Below are 23,540 nucleotides of genomic sequence, written 5' to 3' on the forward strand. Positions count from 1 at the left end.
CCATCATATCAAATTAATCCAAAAGATAGAACACAGGAAATAAAGAATCTAAGAATATAAATTAAGGAAGTAAATAACACGTACAGGGGAGAGGATCAACAAGTAAAAAGATTGGTTCTTTAAAAAACTTTCTGGTAAGACTTTGTAAAAGGAAAAAAAACACACAACCATTATCAAGAATGAAAAATGGGATAAGCCTACAGATTTTGATGTGTACTTTTTCTTAATGAAAGAAGTACATTGCAAACATCTTCAGTCTCATAAAGTTTCTCCCTTATCAAAATTCCCAATTATATTGCAACTATGTGGATGGAACTGGAGGGTATTATGCTAAGTGAAATTAGTCAGAGAAAGACAAAAATCATATGACTTCACTCATATGAAGACTTTAAGAGACAAAACAGATGAACATAAGGGAAGGGAAACAAAAATAATATAAAAACAGGGAGGGGGACAAAACAGAAGAGACATAAATATGGAGAACAAACTGAGGGTTACTGGAGGGGTTGTGGGAGGGGGGATAGGCTAAATGGGTAAGGGGTATTAAGGAATCTACCCTGAAATCATTGTTTCACTATATGCTAACTAATTTGGATGTAAATTTAAAAAAATTAAAAATAAAATTAAAAAAAATTCCCAATTATTTTCTGCCAAACATTTTCCTTATATGCATTACTTTAAAAATATATGTATGGGTCACCTGAGTGGTTCAGTTGGTTAAGCGTCCAACTTCAGCTCTGGTCATGATCTCATGGTTTGTGGGTTCAAGCCCCACATTGGGCTTTGTGCTGACAGTGCAGAGCCTGCTTAGAATTCTCTCTCCCTCTCTCTCCGCCCCTCCCCAACTCATGCTCATGTTCTCTCTCTCAAAAACATATAAACATTAAAAAAATTTTTTAATAAAAATAAATTAAAAAAAAGTAAAATGTAAATGAAAAAATACCTGACTCCTCATGATTCTTATTTATCTTCTTAAGACTCCAATTAGTAATTTACCATAGCATCAAAAACAATGAAATTGCTTATGAATAAATTTAATCAAGGAGGTGAAAGACCTGTACACCAAAAACTGTAAGACTTTGATGAAAGAAATTGAAGAAAACACAAATAAATGGAAATATAGCCTTTCTTTATGGATTAGAAGAATTAATATCGGGGCACCTGGGTGACTCAGTCAATTAAGTGTCCAACGCTTGGGTTTCAGCTCAAGTCACGATCTCACAGTTTCATGAGTTCAAGCCCCACATCGGGCTCCTCACTGGCAGTATGGAAGCTGCTTGGGATTGTCTGTCTCCCTCTCTCCCTGCCTCTCTCCAACTTGTGCCCTCTCTGTCTCTCTCAAAATAAATAAATTTAAAATAAAGAAGAATTAATATTGTTAAAATGTCTATAGCACCTAAAGTTATCTATAGATAAGATGTAATCCCTCTCCAAATTCCAAAGGCATTTTTCACAGAGTTAAGAAAAACAGTCTTAAAATTTATATGAAACCACAAAAGATTGAATAGTCAAAGCAGTCCTGAGAAAGAAGAACAAAACTGGAGGCCTCACAACTCCAGATTTACAACTATACTATAAAGCTATAGTAATGGTACTGGCATAAAAATAGACTCATAAACCAATGGAACAGAATCAAGAGACCAGAAATAAAACCTCACAAAAATGGTCAACTAACATTTGACAAAGGAGCCAAGAAAACTCAATGGGGAAAGGATAGTCTTTTCAATAAATATTGGGGCAACTGGATGACCATATTCAGAAGAATGAAATTGGACCCCTATCGTATACCACTCAGAAAAATTTACTTGAAATGGATTAAAGACTTAAACATAAGACCATAAAACTCCTAGAATAAAACCTAAGGGGAAAGCTCCTTGACATTGGTCTTGGCAATGATTTTTTTGGATATGACAACAAAAGCACAAGCAACAAAACCAAAAATAAGTAAGTGGGACTACCAAAAACTAAACTACAAAGTTTCTACACAGCAAAAGAAACAACAATAAAATAAAAAGGCAACCTATGAAATGGGAGAAAATACTTGCAAATTGTATATTTCATAAGAAATTAATGTCTAAAATATATACAGAACACATGCCACTGATCAAACAAAACAATCTAATTTTAAAAATGGGCAGAGGAACTGAATAGATGTTTTTCCAAAGAAGACATACAGATGGCCAACGGGTACATGAAAAGATGGTCAACATCCATAATCATCAGGGAAATGCAGCTCAAAGCTACACAGTGAAATATCACCTCATACTTGTTAGAATGGCTGTCATCAAAAAAACAAAAGATAAGTGTTGGCATGGATACAGAGAAAAGGGAACCTTTGTACACTGCAGGTGGGAATGTTAATTGGTGCAGCCACCACAGGAAACAGTATGGAGGTTCCTCAAAAAATTAAAAACAGAACTACCATATGATCTAGCAATCCCACTTCTTGCTATATTAAAAAATATATTCATCTGAATAAATATATTCACTTCAAAGGAAATTAAATCACTATCTCAAAGAGATGTCTGCATCCCCATGTTTAATGCAGCATTATTTACAAAAGCCAAGACAAGAAAACAACTTAAGCATCCTGGATGGATGAATAGATAAAGAAGATGTATATAAACACTGGAATATAATTCAGCCATGAGAGAGAAGGAGATCCTGCCATTTGCGACAGCAGGGATGGGCTTTATCCTAAGTCAAATAATTCAGAGAAAGAAAAATATGTATGATACCACCTATCTATGAAGCTGAACTCAGAAACAGAAAGTAGAATGGTGGTTGTCAGGGAGTGGGGGAAATGGGAAGATATTGGTCAAAGGGTTCAAACTTCCAGTTGTAAAATGAATAAGTATAGATGTATCAAAGCGATATATTGCACACTTTGAACTCACACAATGTTATATGTCAATTATGTCTCAATAAAGCTAGGTAAAAAAAAGAAATATACTACTTTAGAAATACCAGTGCATTAGTACTTCTGAAATGACCTAATTTTTGTACCTAATGTTTTCTCCTGTTGAGATTGATATTTTATGGTGAAATTGGTTTTGATTGCCATTTAACAATTTATATTTATAAAATCATATTACTTTAGCCAATTATTTTTAATTGAACAATACTAATTTAATTCTGCTCTTTTACTTAAAATGCTCTGGCTCCCCCCTATCCCCCAACAATCATTAGGTTTATTAGTAGGCTAATTTTAAATTACTTCTGGATTATGTTGTGTACTGTACTGAAAATAATCATCATTCTCATTTTTGAGTATTTGTGCATATGATATATGTGATATATATTATGTATAACCTGTATATAAAATATGTAACATATATGTAATATATATGACTAGAGTCTAGCCATTAGCAAAACAAGCAAAATTCTGAATTACTAAGAACTGAATAAAATATTTTGTTTTAGAAATAAAATAAGACTCCAATTGGCCGAGACCTAAAAGATTTTAATTGAGTAAAATCATATATATATATATTCAGATGAACCCTTACCTTATGCACTTCTTTCACCATTCCTAGAAGAGCTTTAAGATTGCAGTGATTCTCATTGGTTTCAATTTTAGGCCAGGAACGCAGCTGAGAGACGATGGCAGTTTTGAGCATCTGGACCAGTGTATTGAGAGAAGATTCTTGCAAAGATCCCCAGCACTTCTCTGGGGGGTATAAAATCAGCCATGATAAATATGCACCCTCCAAAAAAATCCTCAGTTTCTTCCAGGTTCTTTAATGTATGAAATAGATAACAGTTTCCATTTCTGATGGCAAAACCCATAAAATATCTTGTCTCAGGGTACCATCCTGGACATTTATTACTCACAGATGTGAAAAAAATGTTTTTCCCTCATCAAATATCATTGGAATTGAAAGTTCAAATGTAGGATTCTGAAGAAATTTGTTGATAGCTCATATTAATACTTGACTACGTGATTGATTTCATGATTTTCAAACAAAATTCCATAGAGTATCGGGGCGCCTGGGTGGCTCAGTCGTTTAAGCAGCCGACTTCGGCTCAGGTCACGATCTCGGGGTCCGTGAGTTCGAGCCCCGAGTCGGGCTCTGGGCTGATGGCTCAGAGCCTGGAGCCTGCTTCCGATTCTGTGTCTCCCTCTCTCTCTGCCCCTCCCCTGTTCATGCTCTGTCTCTCTCTCTCTCTCAAAAATAAATAAAACGTTAAAAAAAATTAAAAAATTAAAAAAAAAATTCCATAGAGTATCTATTAAATCTGAAAACTTACATAATAATATACACACATGCACACATATAATGTCATCAAAGACATTTTTGATTTGAGGAAAATAAAATATCTTTTCAGACTTTATGAACACCTGGTATATATGGATATATTTTTTAAATTAACTCAATAACAATATTTTAATATTACTTTGTTCCAACCTAGATATTCGTATCTTTAAAACATAATTTTCAGAAAACAAACCTATCAAATATTAAAATAGCTAATTTAATTAAAATAATATGACCCAGATGTATGAAATGCAGACTTACATAGTAGAGATTCCATAAATGGACACAAATACACAGGACACTTGAGTATATGATAAATGTGGCATTACATATTAGTGGGAATGAAACAGATCATTCAGTGAATGTATGGGAACAACTGAAAACTCTTCCAGAAAAAGATAAAGCTTAATCAAGATAAACTCTGAATGGATCAAAGAGTTAAACATAAAAATGAACCAATAAAAATTCTAATAGAAGTGGGGCACCTGGCTGACTCAGTCAGTAGAGTATGTGACTCTTGAACTCAGGGTCATGAGTTCAAGCCCCACACTGGGCATGGAGCCTACTTTAAAAAAAAAAATTCTAGGGGAGCCTGGGTGGCGCAGTCGGTTAAGCGTCCGACTTCAGCCAGGTCACGATCTCGCGGTCCGTGAGTTCGAGCCCAGCGTCAGGCTCTGGGCTGATGGCTCAGAGCCTGGAGCCTGTTTCCGATTCTGTGTCTCCCTCTCTCTGCCCCTCCCCCGTTCATGCTCTGTCTCTCTCTGTCCCAAAAATAAATAAACGTTGAAAAAAAAGAAATAAATTAAAAAAAAAATTCTAGTAGGAGTATGGGATTTTTTTTTTTTTTTTAATTTTTTTTTTCAACGTTTATTTATTTTTGGGACAGAGAGAGACAGAGCATGAACGGGCGAGGGGCAGAGAGAGAGGGAGACACAGAATCGGAAACAGGCTCCAGGCTCTGAGCCATCAGCCCAGAGCCCGACGCGGGGCTCGAACTCACCGCGAGATCGTGACCTGGCTGAAGTCGGACGCTTAACCGACTGCGCCACCCAGGCGCCCCGGGATTTTTTTTTTTAAATTTCAGAGGGAGTAGGCTTTTTGAAATATGATCCAAACTCAGCAACCATATAAGAAAATGTTTACATAGTAGGCTTCATTAAAATGTTTTCAAATAATTATGCATGTGAAAATTCCACAAAATAAAAAAAAATAATAACTCAGAGAAAAAAGACTTGTAATTCATATTATTGATAAAGAATTAGTTGCCTTAATCATTTAAAAGCTTCTAAATAGGGGCGCCTCGTTGGCCTACTCAGTTAAGCTTGATTTCAGCTCAGGTCATGATGTCACAGTTGTGGGATCAAGCTCCATGCCGGGCTCCATGCTGACAGCACAGAGCCTGCTAAACTTTAAAAAATAAAATAAAATAGGGGTGCCTGGCTGGCTCAGTCAGTTGAACATCTGACTTCGGCCAAGGTCGTGATCTCACAGTTAGTGGATTAAAGTCCCACATTGGACTTGCTGCTGTCAGCACAGAACCCGCTTCAGATACTCTGTCCCTCTCTCTCTCTGTCCCTCCCCTGCTCACAACTCTCTTTCTCTCTCTCAAAAATAAACATTAAAAAAATAAAGTAAAAACTAAAATAAAAGCTAAATAAAAAACAAAAACACTAACAACAACACATGGGAAAATGGGTTAAGAGGGAAGAACTGACAGTTTCCAGACTATAATATACAAATGGAACTGAGATATAGGAAAACCAGCACAATCTCATGCATAATGAGAAAACTAAAATTCAAATTAAGAGACTCTTTTCTTCAGAATGGCAAATATCAAAGTCTAATAATACTGTAGAAAAATGTGTGGGCTGATGCTCTCATATTTGTTGATGAAATGTAAACTGGTATATCCTCTGTCAGGGTTGCCATGTTGCACTGACCTGCAGTTTATTTAGATTACAATGTGGACGGCGGCCACTTAAAGTTCTGTGGAGGGTCTCTCAAAAATTAAAAAAAAAAAAAAAAAAAAAAGTTGACGTTTGTGTTTTTTTGAGAGACATAGCATGAGCAGGGGAAGGGCAGAGAGAGAGTGAGACATAGAATCCAAAGTGGGCTTCAGACTCTGAGCTGTCAGCACAGAGCCCAACATGGGGCTCAAATTCGCGAACCATGAGATCATGACCTGAGCCAAAGTCAGACACTTAACTGACTGAGCCATCCAGCTGCCCCAAAATTTCTCAAGTTTTAAAACATAAACAAAAAGTTTTCAAGTATAGATTTATTTTGACTGGATCCTCTATGGTTATTAAACTCTGAAGTCAAAGCCATGTCCAAGTCTGAGTTACACATGCTTTGTATAAGAGTAATGATTATAATAATGTTAGGTTAATCTTTTCAAACATTCACATACCACATACCCAAACATTTGTGTATTTTTAAATCTTCTATCCAAAATTTGCTCCATCTTTTACTTCAGTGATTGTTGAGAGTACAGATAAAGTGAAAAATTAATCAAACTTACTCAGGACTCGTAAAGATCGGTCACTCATTTTACAAACAGCTTCTGCATATGGAACCACCAGACTTCTCCAGTTCTTAGAATCATGCATCACAGGACATTCTGGGAGCAGAAGGAAAACTGATAATGCTTCTTGGTGTGGAGAATGACATGGAAGAGCTCTGAGCAGATTATCCCTAAAACCTGTAGTTATCTGTGGTTGAAAGGATCAGGGAAAGGGCCCAGAATATATTAGATACAGATTATAGTGAAAAACAAGCTATGGGACTAGGGGTTCATTCCACTATTTTCCAATGGTGTAATCATTTAGTTTTCCTCAGACCTTCTGTTCAAACTCCATAACTCCTTGCATACCAAATGCCTCTAATGTATTATGTGAGAGCCATCCTCCCTATTTTTACTGGGATGCATGAAAGAAATAAAGTGAGGTCACATGTGCATGTACATGCTGTGTGAATCATGGACTCAATTAGAGACTGACACATCAAAGATCCATACCCAAATCTATGACTTAAAATCCAACATGGCAGAGATAATGGCATACGTTCACCTCACCAATACTGTTTCATTTTCCTTCTAGGCTCCCAGGAAGATGGCATTTCCCAGCCTCCCGTGCAGTTATATGGGGCCATATGATTGAGTTCTGGCTAATGAGATATGAATGAAATGTGTATATGAAATATGTATATCACTTCTAGGCATGACCCCTGCAACCTCTCATGTAACCTTCTATACTCGCTTTCCTTAACTGCCAACTGAATACAAAAGATCTACTGGAGGATTTCATGGCTCCAGTGCCTAGAACTCCAGAAAAAAGGAACCCAAATCACTCCTCAGTGAAACTATGCAGAGGTGGGAAAGGTAGCAGAATATACCACTCAAAGATATGCCACTCTGGGGGCACCTGGGTGGCTCAGTCAGTTAAGCGTCCGACTCCTGATCTAGGCTTAGGTCATGATTTCATGGTTCATGGGATCGAGCCCCATGTCAGTCTCTGTGCTGATGGTGCGGAGCCTGCTTGGGATTCTCTCTCTCTCTCTCTCTCTTTCTCTCTCTGCCCATCCTTCACTTGTGCTCTCTCTCTCAAAATGAATAAACTTAAAAAAAAAATATGCCACTCTGGCATGAGGATTATTTTGAGCTGAAGGCAGGTGAGAAAAAGCAGGCACAGGACAAGCTCTCTGGATTCCCTCTATCTGCTTGAAAACAATATAAATTCCACCTGTAAAGGTGTCCTCCTGCCGCTAACTTCTGTACCAGGAGAAGGGCAAGAACCTTATCAGCAGAGATGAACAGGCATTGAGAAAGAGTCTACACAGAGGGACAAAACATAAGAGACTCTTAAATACAGGGAACAAATGGAGGGTTGCTAGAGGGGTTTTGGGTGGGGAATGGGCTAAATGGGCAAGGGGCAGTAAGGAGGACACTTGTGGGGATGAGCACTGGGTGTTATATACAGGGGATGAATTACTAAATTCTACTCCTGAAATCATTATTGCACTATATGCTAACTTGGATGTAAACTTTTAAAAATAAAAGAGAAAAAGAGTCTACACAGACAAACCTTATGATCTAGACCTTATCTAACATGAGCTTCCCCACATATTTGCCTTCCTGCATTTTGGCACCCTTAGAAGCTCAAACTCCTTTTCCTTTATGTTGTCTCTTTACAAAATTATTGTTCTTTTGCTAAGATGCTATATAACCAAGTTCTAACCACGCTTTAGTTACTCATCACTGAGTCTATATGCAGCATGCACACACATATTAATAAACTTCTGTTTATTTCTCTCCCATTAATCTGTCTTTTTTCAGTCTAATTTGCAGGGTCCCAGCCAATGAAACTAAGATGGGTGGAGGGGAAACATTTCCTCTTCCTCCTCTGCATGTGTTTCCTGTCTCCAACCCTCATTGGACTACGATGTGAAAAGAAGTCTTCATTGTGTTAAGCCACTGAGATTTGGAAGTTGTTTGTTACAACAGCTAGCATCATTTATTCTATTTAATAGATCTTAGATGCTTTTAACAACAGTGTCTATCTCCACATGTCAGAAGGATTAAGATATTTGCAACAATAAAAGTACTACATATTATTACATTAATGTTCTTACAATTTATTTTTTTCAGATGTCCAGAAGAACGTGATTTATATGGAATGCTAGTAGGCATATATAGGAAAATAATGTCACACAAAGTCAAATAACTTTGAGAAAAATAGGGCTAAAACAGCTAGATTTCTTTTGGTGTATGACATCATAGAATCTTTGATTTACTGATGTACATTATAACTTCATAATAGTATGCAGTGTATCCAAAGTTGTTTCACTTAGAACCTGTTTTCAGGGAGCATTCTGTGAAACTAATGTTCCTTGGAACTCACACTGGGAATAGCACCCCAAGTTATCTCCCATATAACCTAAATAAATTTATTTTTTAAATACATTTTAGGGGTACCTGGGTGGCTCAGTTGGTTAGGTGTCCGACGTTGGCTCAGGTCATGATCTCACGGTTCGTGAGTTCAAACCCCACAATGGACCCTGTGCTGACAGCTCAGAGCCTGGAGCCTGCTTCAGATTCTGTCTCCCTCTCTCTCTGTTCCTCCCCTGCTTGTGTTCTGTTTTGTCTCTCTCTCAAAAATAAATAAACATTTAAAAAATAATAAAATATATTTGATAACATCTATTCTTCTTCATCTTGACAATAAAAGTATCTACTATATATTAAAGAACACTCTACTTTCCCTTCCAAATGTGGGGACCCAAAATGGTATATATACAAGATGACTTGAAACCAAAGGCATGTGGATACAGCTGATGTAGAAGGAAGACTTCAGATCTTCCCTTATCTGACTAAAGTCAGGGCCTTCCAAGAAACTTGGAGGGCAGGTTTCACTGCCAGGTAAAGACCAGCCACTTACACTTGGATGAGAAATCACACAAACATTATCACAAGCTGTCATATCTTCCATTTGTCCCTCTTAAAGCCCATTTGTCTCCCTGAAAAGTCCAGTTTTCTCAAAGAAACCTCTTCTCCCCCAATCCCTTTTCCCTATTCCCTATTAATTGGTATATAAGCCCTCATCCCTAGCTGTTCAGGGAGCCTCTTCATCTAAATGCTCCCCGCAAACACGGGGAATATTTACTCAGTCTATTAATCCTGTTTGTTACTCAGTCTATTACTCTTTTTTTGTTTGTTTAAATTTTTAATGTTTATCTTTTAAGAGAGAGACAGGCAACAAGTGGGGGAGGGGCAGAGAGAGAGGGAGACACAGAATTTGAAGCAGGCTCCAGGCTCTGAGCTGTCAGCACAGAGGCCGACGTGGGGCCCAAACCCACAAGCCGTTGAGATCATGACTTGAGCTGAAGTCAGACGTTCAACCTACTGAGCCACCCAGGCACCCCATCAGTCTATTACTCTTGTTACTCAGTCATGAACTCACGTGAACCTGAGTTTGTAGAGGGAAAAATTTCCAACACAACCCAGAATCATAAAATATCTAACTAGAATAGAGCTTAAAAAGGAACTCCATAAATAAGGAACCCCTCAAAAAGGTAAAGAAAATGTAACCCAAATAGGATAAGGGATGAATTGGTAGCAGGTTCATCTTAACTGGATTTGACATTCATCTCAAAAGAAAGAACAGGATTTCTATTCTCCTAGTCCAGGTAAAAATTATCTTACTTCCCAAACTAGTGCTATATTCATATGTCTGCTAATGGTTATTTACCTTTCAAGCATTAGTTTTTCATGTTGAAAACAAAAGTACTGTATTTATAGGACATTTAAACATTCAATAAGAAAGTAAATGCCAGCTTGGAATATAGTGTCTGGAATATAGTAACCTTATTGTGAACACTAGCCGTCTCCCTTATCACAGAGTCTCTCTGACTCAGCTCCCAACAAAATTCAACTGCATTCATATTGGTTCCTATAAAGAAATTCTATTGCTCTATTTCTCAAGTAAATATTGGCTATTACCATGGAAGAAATCCATTCTGTTTTTGTCAACTTCTCGAAGGTATCTCTTGCCATTTGTAAGTCCACATCAATGGAAATCGTTTCTACAGATTCTCTTTGGATACAAGAAATGTAAACAAAACAAAACACATAAACAGAAAAGAATATTTCTAAACTTCATACATATTTATTGCTTTATTTTATTAAATAGCATATGTAAACATTTTTCTTACAATTTGCCTCCTTTCAAAATTATCAATTTTTTTGGCACACAAAAATAATTATAAAATTTATATTCTCCTAAAAGAGAGTAGGTTACTATTATTGCTAGAGTAGCTACAAGTTTGGGTTGCAATAATGGCAAAATTTCATAGGCTACATCTGAGAACCAAAAACGTTTACCCCCACACTCAGCCTGTACACTAAAATCTGAAACTACCCCTGCCCCCAACACACACAACACACCTTACCATCATCTACATTTACATTACTTTAGGATTCCACTGTTTCATTAGCATGACTTCACTATTTCAAAAGACACTAGCCCAGGCAAATGGCTTGATTGTTCATTATAGGAACTTCCTGAAAAGACCCATTAACTCTTCAGTGGAAAGCATTAACAGATAGTTTATGCTCTAAGATTGTCTGAATCTCTTGCCTAAAGTTGTTGCCTTGCTGTTTCCACCCACCCTGGATCACTGTATCTTCTCCCAATCCTAATCAAGCCTCCAGCTTTCCCCTCCCATGTTGAAAGACCAGGCCTAAACCAAACTGCCAATTCTTGATAAATTCCAACCTAGCCTTCCCTCTCAGAAACACTATCAAATCTTTGTTTAGGTGTGGTGTTTTCCTGGGTTCTGTTGGTGATATGTGAAGAGACTTGAATTCTGTCAAATGATTTTTTGTAATGTTCTATCAAGAAATACTTTATGCTTGCTGAATAACTGGTCAAGAGTAATGCCAGGGCTAAAATATTTATGCAAATATTCAAACAAAGTATTTTAAGTCTCCCCTTAAAATATTTTGTCCTTTGCAGTCTTTGGCATCTTAAGACCAAACCTCGAGGCTCATCATTCCTGGGAGGATACTTTTCCACTTTAGAAAGATAATATTCTAAGTGTAGAAAATATTCTATATGCAGTAAGGATTAGCCTGAGGCTAGAGCAGGGGAGAAAGAGAAAACACTGTTTGGCAGAGTCCCTGTCCTCACTTCTTGCCTGGAAGGATGGCAAGAAGAAGAAAGCAAATGGGAGAGGGAGAAGGCAGAGGGAAGCAGTGTCTGATTTCTCTTCTTCCACCTTTGACTGGGATATGTGGGGATGAACAGGGATGCTTTTTTTGGACTCTAGAAAGATACTGTGTTGCAGCTGCAAGTGGGAAGCCATGGCATTCAGTTTCCCTGGGTTTCTCTGGTTCTCACAAGAAGTTTTTGGACTCAACAGTTCCTCCTGTCCCCTTGAGGAGTGACTGAGAGTGCCCCTGGATTAAGAATCAGTGGGACAGGAATGAAATCTTGCCATGTGCAAGTGTGTATAGAGCTAGAGTATGTTATGCTAAGCGAAATAAGAGGTCAGAGAAAAACAAATACATGATTTCACTCATACTTGGAATTTAAAAAATAAAACAGATGAACATATGGGAAGGAAAAAAAAAAAGAGAGACGGAAACAAACCATAAGACACTCTTAACGTTAGAGAACAAACTTAGGGTTGATGGAGGGAGGAGGGTGGGCATTGGGCTAAACAGGTGATGGGTATTAAGGAGGGCATTTATTATGAACACTGGGTGTTATATGCAAGTGATGAGTCACTAAAACAAAACAAAACAAAACAAAACAAAACAAAACAAAACAAAACAAAACCAAAACAAAACAAAACAAAACATGAACCAATGGGACAACCAGGGGTTGCACAGAGGCAAGGAATACATGCAACATGAGTTAAATGAGTGCCACCTACTGGCCAGATGGGGGTACAAGATGTGTAGAACTTTTCAGAATCAGTCAGGCAGCTTGGGGCCTACTCATCAGGGAGAGATGAGACCTGACCTAGTGGGGGAGGGTTGGACTGAGTTATATCCACTACGGACACACCAGTAGGGCACTGGCCTCCAGAGAAGGCAGACGGCAGCCTAAGAGCCTTCATGCTCTTATCCTCCTTCTCTCTTAAACACTGTTAAATTAATTATACAAGGAGGCCATTACACTGGGGGTAGCTCTATCACCATGATGGCCTACGTATGCAAACCAAAATCTAAGCCTGTAAATACTTCAGTTATAAAATCGAATCCAAAGTACAACTAGTCACAAACAGCCAACTACATTTTAAGCTATAGCCAATCAGGGGGCCTGGGTGGCTCAGTTGGTTAAGCAACCAGCTCTTAATTTTGGCTCAGGTCATGATCTCATGGTTTGTGATTTCAAGCTCCCCATCAGGCTCTGCGTTCCTGGCACGGAGCCTGCTTGGGATTCTCAGTCTCCCTGTCTCTCTGCCTCTCCTGCACATTCTCTCTCTCTTTCTAAAAAATTAATAAATAAAACTCAAAAAAAATGTTTTAAGCTATAGCCAATCAATTAATTTCTTTCTTTGCTTCTGCATCTTCTCTACATAAGTCTTTCCACTAGCTCCTATTGATGGAGTGCTCTAATCACTTCCAATTTGGTGCTTCCCAGTTTGAATCAGTATTTGCTTAAATAAACTCTTAAAAATTTTAATATGCCTCAGTTCATCTCTTAACAGTTCCCAGGCACAATGTTGGAAAGCATAAAGCGAAGGGAAGAAATATAAGACCAAATATAGAGCATTTCACAAAGGAACTGTTTATACTATTGGATCAGACCAAGTGTCAAACCAAATAGAGAAATTAGATTTTCCTCTGTAGTAGTGAATCTAGTTAAAGATAAATAGAATCTATTTTCCCTACTGATGCCACCACAAAAAGAACTGCCAAGTGCTGCCTTGGCCTCTAAGTACTGAAGCAATGTTAGAATGATCACTCACAGATACAAAGATCTTGAAAAAAAAGCACATCATTCCTTCCAATCAGGTAACAGAGGAGGGCAGGGCAGAGGAAGTGAACAATGTGAATTAGGAATCACAACTTATAGTGGTCTTGCAGAAAATTACCTTACAAAATGGAAGAATTTTATACCAGGCTATGGTGTTTTCTATGTTGGACTTTTTGTTCAAAGATAACATAATTTACAAATTAAAATGACTGACTTGAAACATTTCATGCTAAAGATTCCCCAGTGTTTCAAATGAAGGTAAATCTCATTTAAAAATTACCTTTTCTTTAAAAAACTTGCAGTCAGACAAGCAGGAGATGAAAATATCATCCTAACTTCGCTGTAAAAGTCATAACACAAGTGTTAAGTCATAGCGTATTATAAAGCAGGCCTCCTTTTATCTTATGCCCAATTATTTAACCGAAGACATGGAATCATTATTAATAAAAACAACTCCTCGGGGTGCCTGGGTGGCTCAGTCAGTTAAGTGTCTGAGTTTGGCTCAGGTTATGATCTCTCAGTTCGAGAGTTCGAGTGCTATGTCAGGCTCTGTGCTTACAGCTCAGAGCCCAGAGCCTGTTTCGGATTCTTTGTCTCTCTCTCTCTCTCTCTTTCTCTCTCTCTCTGCCCCTCCCCTGCTTCTGCTCTCTCTCTCAAAAATAAATATATTTTTAAAAATAAATAAATAAATATAAAGACAACTGCTCCCTTACAAGAGTTCCAAATTCTGGATATAATTTGTGCTGATAAATCTCACCAAAACCCTTCATAGTTGATTCCACCAAGTCACATATATTTAAATAAAATCCTCCCTTCTGAAAACAGAAATTTATGGAGTCCCGGAGTATAAACTATGAAGAGATAAAAAAGAGTCCATTTTAGTGAAGGCTTTGCGAGACACAAAGTGTTTTTGATTCATCCTGCATCTCTCACCTATCAAGGTGCCTGAGAAACCATATGTCCTCAAAATAATTCTGTTAAATAAATGATGAATGAATCAATGATTTCTTCAAACTATGAGGTGGTGGAAGAGAATCATGGTTAAAATGCAAATGCCTTCACAGCAAAGCCAAACCCTCTCTGTCTTATATTTAGCATAAAATGACCATGGCTTCAAAACCAATTACAAGTGACTTATAATTTATCAAACAGAGCTACCTTGTAGCCATTTCATGTTCACTGCTTCTTCTTGTCACTGCCATCCATTTCTCTGTCAGGGACTGGTTAATTTGGCTTATTTCTGGCAGGATTTTCCTGGAAACATTTGTGGAACTAGTATCCTTCAAGGAAGAAAGAAAAATGATTAGGAAAACACAGAGCATGTGCACATGCTGAGTAATACATACCACAGTAAAGCCTGTGACACAGGTGGTAGGGAGGCCCGCCCTCTCAGACAGTGGGGTGTGGTGACAGGAGTTAGGTCATCAGACTGGCCTGGTTGTTCCGGTGCCTAGCCGTGGCCACTTTGCTTGGCCTGAGCCTTAGTTTTGTAATTTAAAAATGGGATAACACAAAATAATTGAAAACAGGGACTCAACCAGGTACTTGTACACCAACGTTCACTGCAGCAATATTCACAATAACCAAAAAGATAGAAACAACCAGTGTCCATCAATAGCATCAACAGATGAACGTCGTGTATTCATTCAGGAGAATATTCAGCCATAAAAAGGAAGGAGATTCTGACACATGCTGAAACATGGACAAACTTTGAAAACATTATACTAAGTGAAATAAGCCAGATACAAAAGGACAAATATTGTATGATTCCACTTATAGGAAATCGGCAACTTCGTAGAAAGTAGATTAGAGATTACCCAGGGCTGAGGGGTCACAGAACAGAGACTTATTGTTTAATGGTTACATAGTTTCTATTTGGGGTGATAAAAAAAGTTTTGGAGATCATAGTAGTGATGTTTGTACAATATTGTGAATGCAATTAATATCACTGAATTGTATACTTAAAAATCATTAAAATAGAAAAGTATATATATATATATATATATATATTACCACAATAAAATGGATGAGATAATATCATCTCTCTCTCTCTCTCTCTTTGCTCTTGTTAAGATTAAATATTAGGTATACAAAACCTGTGGATTATAATTGGTATTCAATAAATAATAGTTTCTTTCTCCCCTTCAGTCAACCATAGATTTTTACATTTAGATCAGTGGTTTTCAAACTTTAGCATGCAATAGAATTACCTCGTGATCTTGCTAAAGCATAGATTGTGGAGCCCATCCCCAGTTTCTGATTCAGGAGTGGAACTCAAGAATTTGTATCTGGCAAACTCCCAGGTGCTGCTGCTGCTCGTGGTGGTATAGGGACCAGACTTTGAGAACTATGGTTCAGTTCAATACCTGAAACCAAATGGCTCAGCCAGAGCCGTCAGAAATTACTTGTCTGGAAAGAAAAATCTTTTTAATGTAGTCTTCCAAAGACATTAGTGCTCTGCTCCATGTTATACTTCTGCCTCCACTGAACTTGTAACGAGTCAGGAAATTAATTAACTAATTAATTAATTATTTTTTAGGTAAGCTCTATGCCCAACATGGGGCTTGATCTCAAGACCCCGAGACCAAGAGTCACATGCTCTACTGACTGAGCCAACCAGGGACCCCATGAGTCAGATAACTCTTCATTTTTGTTTAATGCTTAAATAAAGACCTCTTGAACAAGACGTATAACAATGACTTCTAAAGTTCCCTTCAGCCTCCTGATCTGAGTCCTAGGTGTCCCCTCTAGTTCAATCATGAGAAAGCTTTTTTTCTGCCCACATCACTGGCAACTTAGGACAATGAAGTGCTCCCTCCCTATTGGCACTTACACATACTCTCTTTCAGAATCCCAGCTCCTCTGAAGTGCATGACATCTTCTACTGTAATCATCTCCCAGTGTCCTTGCCACTCCCTTTCAACACTGAGAACAATAGTACCTTGCTGTCTCCCTCGGCACTGAGGTGCCTGTTGTTCTTGGCAACTGAAGAACTAATAAACATGATTTATTTCCCACCTGGATGTCTCCATTTTTTCTTTTTTCATATGAGAGAGAGAGAGAGAGAGAGAGAGAGAGAGAGAGAGAGAGGCTCCCAAGCAGGCTCCATGCTCAGTGAGGAGCCTAACACAGGGCTCCATCCCACAATCCTGGGATCACAACCTGAGCTGAAATCAAGAGTTGGACGCTCAACTGACTGAGCCAACCAGGCACCCCTGATCTCCCAATTCTTGATCTCATCTCTACACTTTCCTCTGCTCAACTTCAACCACCCATACCCTGGATTAGGGTTTCATACGGATGCTTTTGACATTTTTGGTCAGATAATTCTTTGTTGTGAAGGTCTTGTGCATTGAAGGATGTTTAGCAGCAGCCCTGGCCTCTACCCACAAGGTGCTGGTGGCAGCCACCCCAGCATCCTTTCTACAACCTAAAATGTCTCCAAACATTGCCAGATGTTTCCAGGGGCAAAATCATTCCTAGTTGAAAACCACTGCCCTAGGTACAGGTGATACCCTATGCTTTGTAATCATCAATAATTGTTTCACCTTCTAAAATTTCTATTAGAAACATTCTCTTCTGGTTACCATGCACCATTTTTCTGATTCTCTTACTTTAGAGTGAAACTCTCAATCCAACATTCTTTGATGCTGGAATGAGTTAAGACATTGGGGACCGCTGGAACGGAATACATGTATTTTGTATGCAAGAGGACATAAATTTTTTTGGGGGGGGAAGGACAGAATGTTATGGACTGAATGTGTTCCCCCCAAATTCATATGTTGAAATTTTAACCCTCAGTGTGACGGCATTAACAGGTGGAGGCTTGGGGCACCTGGGTGGCTCAGTCAAGCATCTGACTCTTGATTTCAGCTCAGGTCATTATCTCACAGTTCGTGGGAGTAAGCCACACATTGAGCTCTGTGCTGATAGTGCAGAGCCTGCTCAGGATCCTCTCTCTCCGGCTCTCTCTACCCCTCCCTTGCTCCCTCTCTCTCTCTCTCAAAAAAAAAAAAAAAAAAAAAAAAGAGGTGGGGCCTTTGGGAGGTGCATGGGTCATGAGGATGGAGCTCTCATGAATGGGACTAGCGCCCTTATAAGAGACTCCAGAGAGCTCTCTTGCCCCTTCTGCTATGTGAGGACACAGCAAGAAGATAGCCTTCCACAAACAAGGAAGCAGGTCCTCACCAGACACCAAGTATGCTAGCCCCTTGATCCTGGACTTCCCAGACTCCAGAACTATGAGAAGTAAGTTTCTGCTGTTCATAAGGCACCTCGTCTATGGTGTTTTGTTAGCAGACAGAGTAGACTTACTTCCACTAGCTTTAGAGTGGAACCCACTCGAACATTCTTTGAGGCCATTAGGATCTCCAATCCACTGACCCTATTGTTTGGTCATTATTCATCCTCCGCCTCATCCTTACCCAGCTTAGAGCCCATGGTCAGCACTATAATAAGTCCCTTGCAAATACTTCCTACTCTGTCACTTTCCTATTGTACTTACCTAGTAAAACTCCATCTGTGGTTGAAATCAAGTCTGGATTACTCCAAAATTGAATCCAAACAAAACCGAATCCAATCCATTCACTGGAGAAAATTGCACAACCGTGCTGACTGGTTTCGCTTGAAGTCTACTACCACAAATGTCAAATGGGCACCCAACACTGTTTAGTAATTTCCCACAACATTTGCTTTCTCACTCTCTGAGACAGCTACTGCACACCTTCCTTTCATTCCCAAACCTCTAACACTCCTCTTCTCTTCCACTCACTCCCAGATGAGGACCGTGCCTTGTGCGTCACTGAGGAAATTAAAGCCATCAGGCACCTTTCCATCATCACCTCTCCCCCCCCTCCACTGTTCCTTATTAGAATAAAATAAATATTTCTGTTCACACCCCTACATTCTATGTGGACAGAATCCCGCCTCTTCTCTCCTACTGAGGGACATTGCTTCTGCAATTATCCATTCTTTCTCATGCACCATCGTTTTCTCCATTTGAATGGGATCATTCTCCAAAATAATCTCTGTGCTCATCTTACTTGACCTCTCAGCAGTATGTGACAGGATTAGCCACTTCTTTCTGGAAATACCTTCTTCTCTTGCCTTGATGACACACCCTCTCCTGGTTTTCCCCCATCTCAGAAACTGGCCCTTTTCACTTTGTCTTCTGGCACCTCCTCATTGTCAGACCTCTAAATGGAGAAGTCCCTCACGGTTGGATTCTGTCCCCTTTCTCTTCTCATTTTTACTCTCTTAATAGGTAACCTTTCCTCCAGGCCTCAGCTTCAAGTACTGTCTATACTTGGACAACTACCATGTCTATATTCCAGTGCTGACATGCTCCCTGAGCTCCAGATTTGGACATCCAACTAAGGCTCCAGATCTCGTCTTCAAGAACATTTCACACTGACCACATCTCACCTACCTGCCTCCATCCCATATAACTCTTCACCCTTTCCTATGTGCTCTGCCCTTCTGGCCCTCTCTCTGTCCTCACATGCTAAACAAATACTTGCCACAGGGTCTCTCTATGTGTGGTTCCCACTAGCTGGAACACTCTTTCTTTGGATCTAAGCATGGCTAAGGTATCCAATTAATGTCCCAGCCACTGAGAGGTCTTCCCTAACTGATATTTCTTTCTTTTTTTTTTTTTTTTAAGTTTATTTATTTTTGAGACAGAGAGAGACAGAATGAACGGGGGAGGGTCAGAGAAAGAGGGAGACACAGAATCTGAAACAGGCTCCAGGCTCTGAGCAGTCAGCACAGAGCCCGATGCAGGGCTCGAACTCACAGACCGTGAGATCGGACGCTTAACCGACTGAGCCACCCAGGCGCCCCCCTAACTGACATTTCTAAAGAAGCCCACTTCATCAGTCTCCCACGGCCTGCTTTGTTTGCTTCAGAGCACTTATGACTCTCTAACACAATGTTACTTATTTTGTGTTTACATATTTATTGTCTGCCCTTCCCTGTAGAATCCAAATGCCATGAATGAGAGCAACCTTGCCTGTATTATTCACTTTTATCCCAAGCACCAAAACCAGAGCCTGAGACACAGCAGGCAGCTGCTGGTTGGCTGAATGGCTGTAACAGAACAGACAAGTACAACCCAACCAACCCAGCAGCACAGAAACCTTTGCCTCTGACCGTTTTCTGTCCCAGAAAATATAGTAAGAATCTGTATGGATGTCATGGTTAAAACATTCCTGATAGTTAAAAAAAAAAAAAAAGTACAAATTAGGAAAATAACTACATACAGCATACCTTAAAGATACTGAGGGTTCAGTTCAAGACTACCACAATAAAGCGAATATTGCAATAAAGTGAGTCAAATGAATTTTTTGGCTTCCCAGTGCATATAAAAATTATGTTTACACAATACTGTAGTCTATGAAGTGTGAAAAAGCATCATGTCTAAAAAAAATAATGTATATATCTTTTTTTTTTAAGTTTATTTTGAGAGAGAGATTGCAAGCAGGGGAGGGACAGAGAGAGAGGGAGAGAGAGAAAATCCCAAGAAGGCTCTGCTTGTCAGTGCGAAGCCCAGTGCAGGGCTCGATCCCGTGAACTGTGAGATCATGACCTGAGCCCAAACCAAGAGTTGGACACTTAACCGATTGAGCCACCCCAGGCACCCCAGCAATGTATATATCTTAAGTTAAAAAATACTTCATTGCTAAGAACTGCTAGTCATCATTTGAGCTCTCAGTGAGTCATAATATTTCTTCTGATGAAGGTTGTAATCTTGCCTTGATGTTGGTGGTCAGGCTTGGGGATAGCTGTGGCAATTTCCTCAAATAAGACAACACTGAAGTTTGCCATATCAATGGGTGCTTCCTTTTACGATTTCTCTGTACCACGTGATGCTGTTTGGCAGCATTTTACAGAGCTTCTTTCAAAATTGAAGTCAATCTTCTCAAACCTTGCTGCTGCTTTATCAACTCAGTTTATGTAAAAATCTAGATCCTTTGTCATCATTTCAACAATCTTCACAGCATCTTCACTAGGAGTAGATGCCATCTCAAGAAACAATTTTCTTTACTCATCCATAAAAAGCAACTTATCATCGATTCATAGTTTTATCATGAGATTGTAGCAATTCATTCACATCTTCAGGCTCCACTTCTGATTCTAGTTCTCCTGCTGTTTCCACACTGCAGTTACTTCCTCTACTGAAGTCTTGAACCCCTCAAAGTCCTCCATGAGGGCTGGAACCAGTTTCTTCCAAACTCCTGTTAATGTTGACATCTTAAACTCTTCCCATGAATCATGAATGTTCTTAATGGAATCTAGGACGGTGAATCTTTTCCAGAAGGTTTTCAATTGACTTCGCCCAGATCCATTAGAGGAATTACTATCAATGACAGCTGTAGCCTTTTTTTTTTCTTTAAGAGAGAGGGCGCAAGTGAGAAAGGGGCAAAGAGGGAGAGACAGAAGCAGGGCTCACCCAAAGCAGGACTCAGGCTCACCCAATGCAGGGCTCGAGCTCACAAACTGTGAGATCATGACCTGAGCTGAAGTCAGATGCTTAACTGACTGAGCCACCCAGGCACCGTCAGCTGTAGCCTTATGAAGTGTATTTCTTAAATAATATGACTTGAAAGTCAAAATGACTCCTTGATTCATGGACTACAGAATGGATGTTATGTTAACAGGGATTAAAACAATATCATTCTGGGGGCGCCTGGGTGGCGCAGTCGGTTAAGCGTCTGACTTCAGCCAGGTCACGATCTCGCGGTCCGTGAGTTCGAGCCCCGCGTCGGGCTCTGGGCTGATGGCTCAGAGCCTGGAGCCTGTTTCCAATTCTGTGTCTCCCTCTCTCTCTGCCCCTCCCCCATTCATGCTCTGTCTCTCTCTGTCCCAAAAAATAAATAAACGTTGAAAAAAAATTAAAAAAAAAAAACAATATCATTCTGGTTGTACATCTCCATCAGAACTCCTGGATGACCAGGTGTACTGTCTATGAGCAATAATATTTTGAAAGAAAACTTTTATTTTTTTGGCACATCTCAGCAATGGCCTTAAAATATTCTATAAGCCATGTTATAAAGAGGTGCTGTCACCTAGACTTTGTTGTTCCATTCATAGAGAACAAGCAGATTAGATAAAGCACAATTCTTAAGGGCCCTAGGATTTTCAGGATGGTAAATGAACACTGGCTTCTACTTAAAGTCAGCAGCTGCATTAGCCCCTAACAAGATAGTCAGGCTATCCTTTGAAGCTTTGAAGGTAGGCAGTGACTTCTCTCTAGCTATGAAAGTCCTACATGGCATCTTCTTCCAATGGAAAGTTGTTTCATCTGCATTGAAAACCTGTTGGTTAGTGTAGCCACCTTCATTAATCATCTTAACTAGATCTTCTGGGTAACTTGCTGCAGCACTTGCTGCTTCACCTTGCACTCTGATGTTATGGAGATGGCTTCTTTACTTGAACCTCACAAACCAAACTCTGCTAGTTTCAAACTTCTGTACTGCAGCTTCCTCACCTCTCTCAGCCTTCATAAAATTGAGGAGAGTTAGGGCCTTGCCTTGGATCAGGCTTTGGTATTAAGGGAATGTTTGATCTTCTATCCAGACCACTAAAACTTTCTCCATATTAGAAGTAAGGCTGTTTCACTTTCTTATCATTTGTGTGTTCACTGATGTAGCACTTTTTATTTCCTTCAAGAACTTTTCCTTTGCATTCACAGCTTAGCTAGGTTTGATGTGGTTTTCAGCCTGTCTCAGCTTTCGATGGGTCTTCCTCACTAAGTTTATAATTTCTGGCTTCTTATTTATTTAAAATGACATGTGACTCTTCCTTTCACCAGAACATTTAGAAGCTATTGTAGGGTTATTAACTGGCCAAATTTCAATATTGTTTTGTCTCAGAGAATAAACAGGAAGGCCCAAGGAGAGGGAGAGAGACAGGGGAACAGCCAGTTGGTGAAACAGCCAGAACACACACCTTTCAGTTTGCCACTCTAGAGGGGCATGGTTTATGGCGTCCCCCAACAATGTTAACAGTAACATCAAAAATCACTGATCACAGATCACCATAACATACATAGTAATAATGGAAAAGTTTGAAATATTGCAAGAATTACCAAAATGTGACACAGAGACAAGAAGCGAGCAAATGCTGTTGGAAAAATGGTGCCCATAAACTTCTTCAATATAGCATTGCCACAAACCTTCAGTTTGTAAAAAAACTAAAGCAAAGTGCCAATATAATGAGGTACATCTGTATACTTCCACCTCCATGCAAGCATTTCACCCGGAAATATGATAAAATCCTCTCTGTCACCAACTGGGAGGGTACTATGGTACGGTGGGTAACGGTTTAAGCTTTGGAGCTGGATTGCCTGGATTCAGCTCTGCCACTTAGCAGTGCAACTTTGGGTGAGTCCACTTCTCTGAGACACAGTTCTTTCATATATAAAATGGGGGAAATAATACCAATTGGAATTGACATGAGGATTAAATGTGTTGATTGACTTGGAGTATTTTGATTGGTCCTTCATGCATGAGGGCTACAATTAACACTAATCAATTAATATTAATCACTGCTCTTAATATTATCATTAATATTACTTAATAATAAACAGTGTAAAAACAATGAATTTAGATTTGGGGGTCTCATCTCTCAGGAAGCCAAATGAGGAAGTGAAAATTACAGATTTTTTAAGAAGCATTCTAACAGAGGATCTTATTATTTTAGTAAAAAATTTGAATATACACAAATGATACAATGTTTCAAATACTGGTTTGAAATCTAGAGGAAAACAATGATTTTTAAAAGAAACAGAAAGTGTAAT

The 23,540-nt window shown here is 39.1% G+C and overlaps 1 protein-coding gene and 1 long non-coding RNA gene across 4 annotated transcripts in view; both read right to left on the reverse strand.

Annotated features, from left to right (window-relative positions):
- The window catches only part of LOC112858060 (putative E3 ubiquitin-protein ligase HERC6), a 114,093-nt gene that overhangs the window by 18,406 nt on the left and 72,147 nt on the right, over window positions 1-23,540 (reverse strand). For all 3 annotated transcript variants that reach the window (XM_086704604.1, XM_025921394.2, XM_086704605.1), the window contains exons 11-15: window positions 14,900-15,021; window positions 14,022-14,081; window positions 10,756-10,849; window positions 6,781-6,970; window positions 3,510-3,670 (exon numbers count right to left, since the gene is read on the reverse strand). In XM_086704604.1, coding sequence (XP_086560730.1) covers window positions 3,510-3,670; window positions 6,781-6,970; window positions 10,756-10,849; window positions 14,022-14,081; window positions 14,900-15,021 — 627 coding nt within the window. The remainder of the gene's footprint in view (window positions 1-3,509; window positions 3,671-6,780; window positions 6,971-10,755; window positions 10,850-14,021; window positions 14,082-14,899; window positions 15,022-23,540) is intronic.
- On the reverse strand, window positions 19,658-23,538 carry LOC147581888 (uncharacterized). The gene is made up of 2 exons (XR_015250354.1): window positions 21,668-23,538; window positions 19,658-21,428 (listed from the first exon to the last, which is right to left on the reverse strand). It is a non-coding gene; the product is annotated as an uncharacterized LOC147581888 (long non-coding RNA).

The sequence above is a fragment of the Puma concolor genome, chromosome B1 (assembly GCF_028749965.1).
Source record: "Puma concolor isolate L17-30 chromosome B1, mPumCon1.1.hap2, whole genome shotgun sequence".
In the NCBI taxonomy this organism is placed as follows: domain Eukaryota; kingdom Metazoa; phylum Chordata; class Mammalia; order Carnivora; family Felidae; genus Puma; species Puma concolor.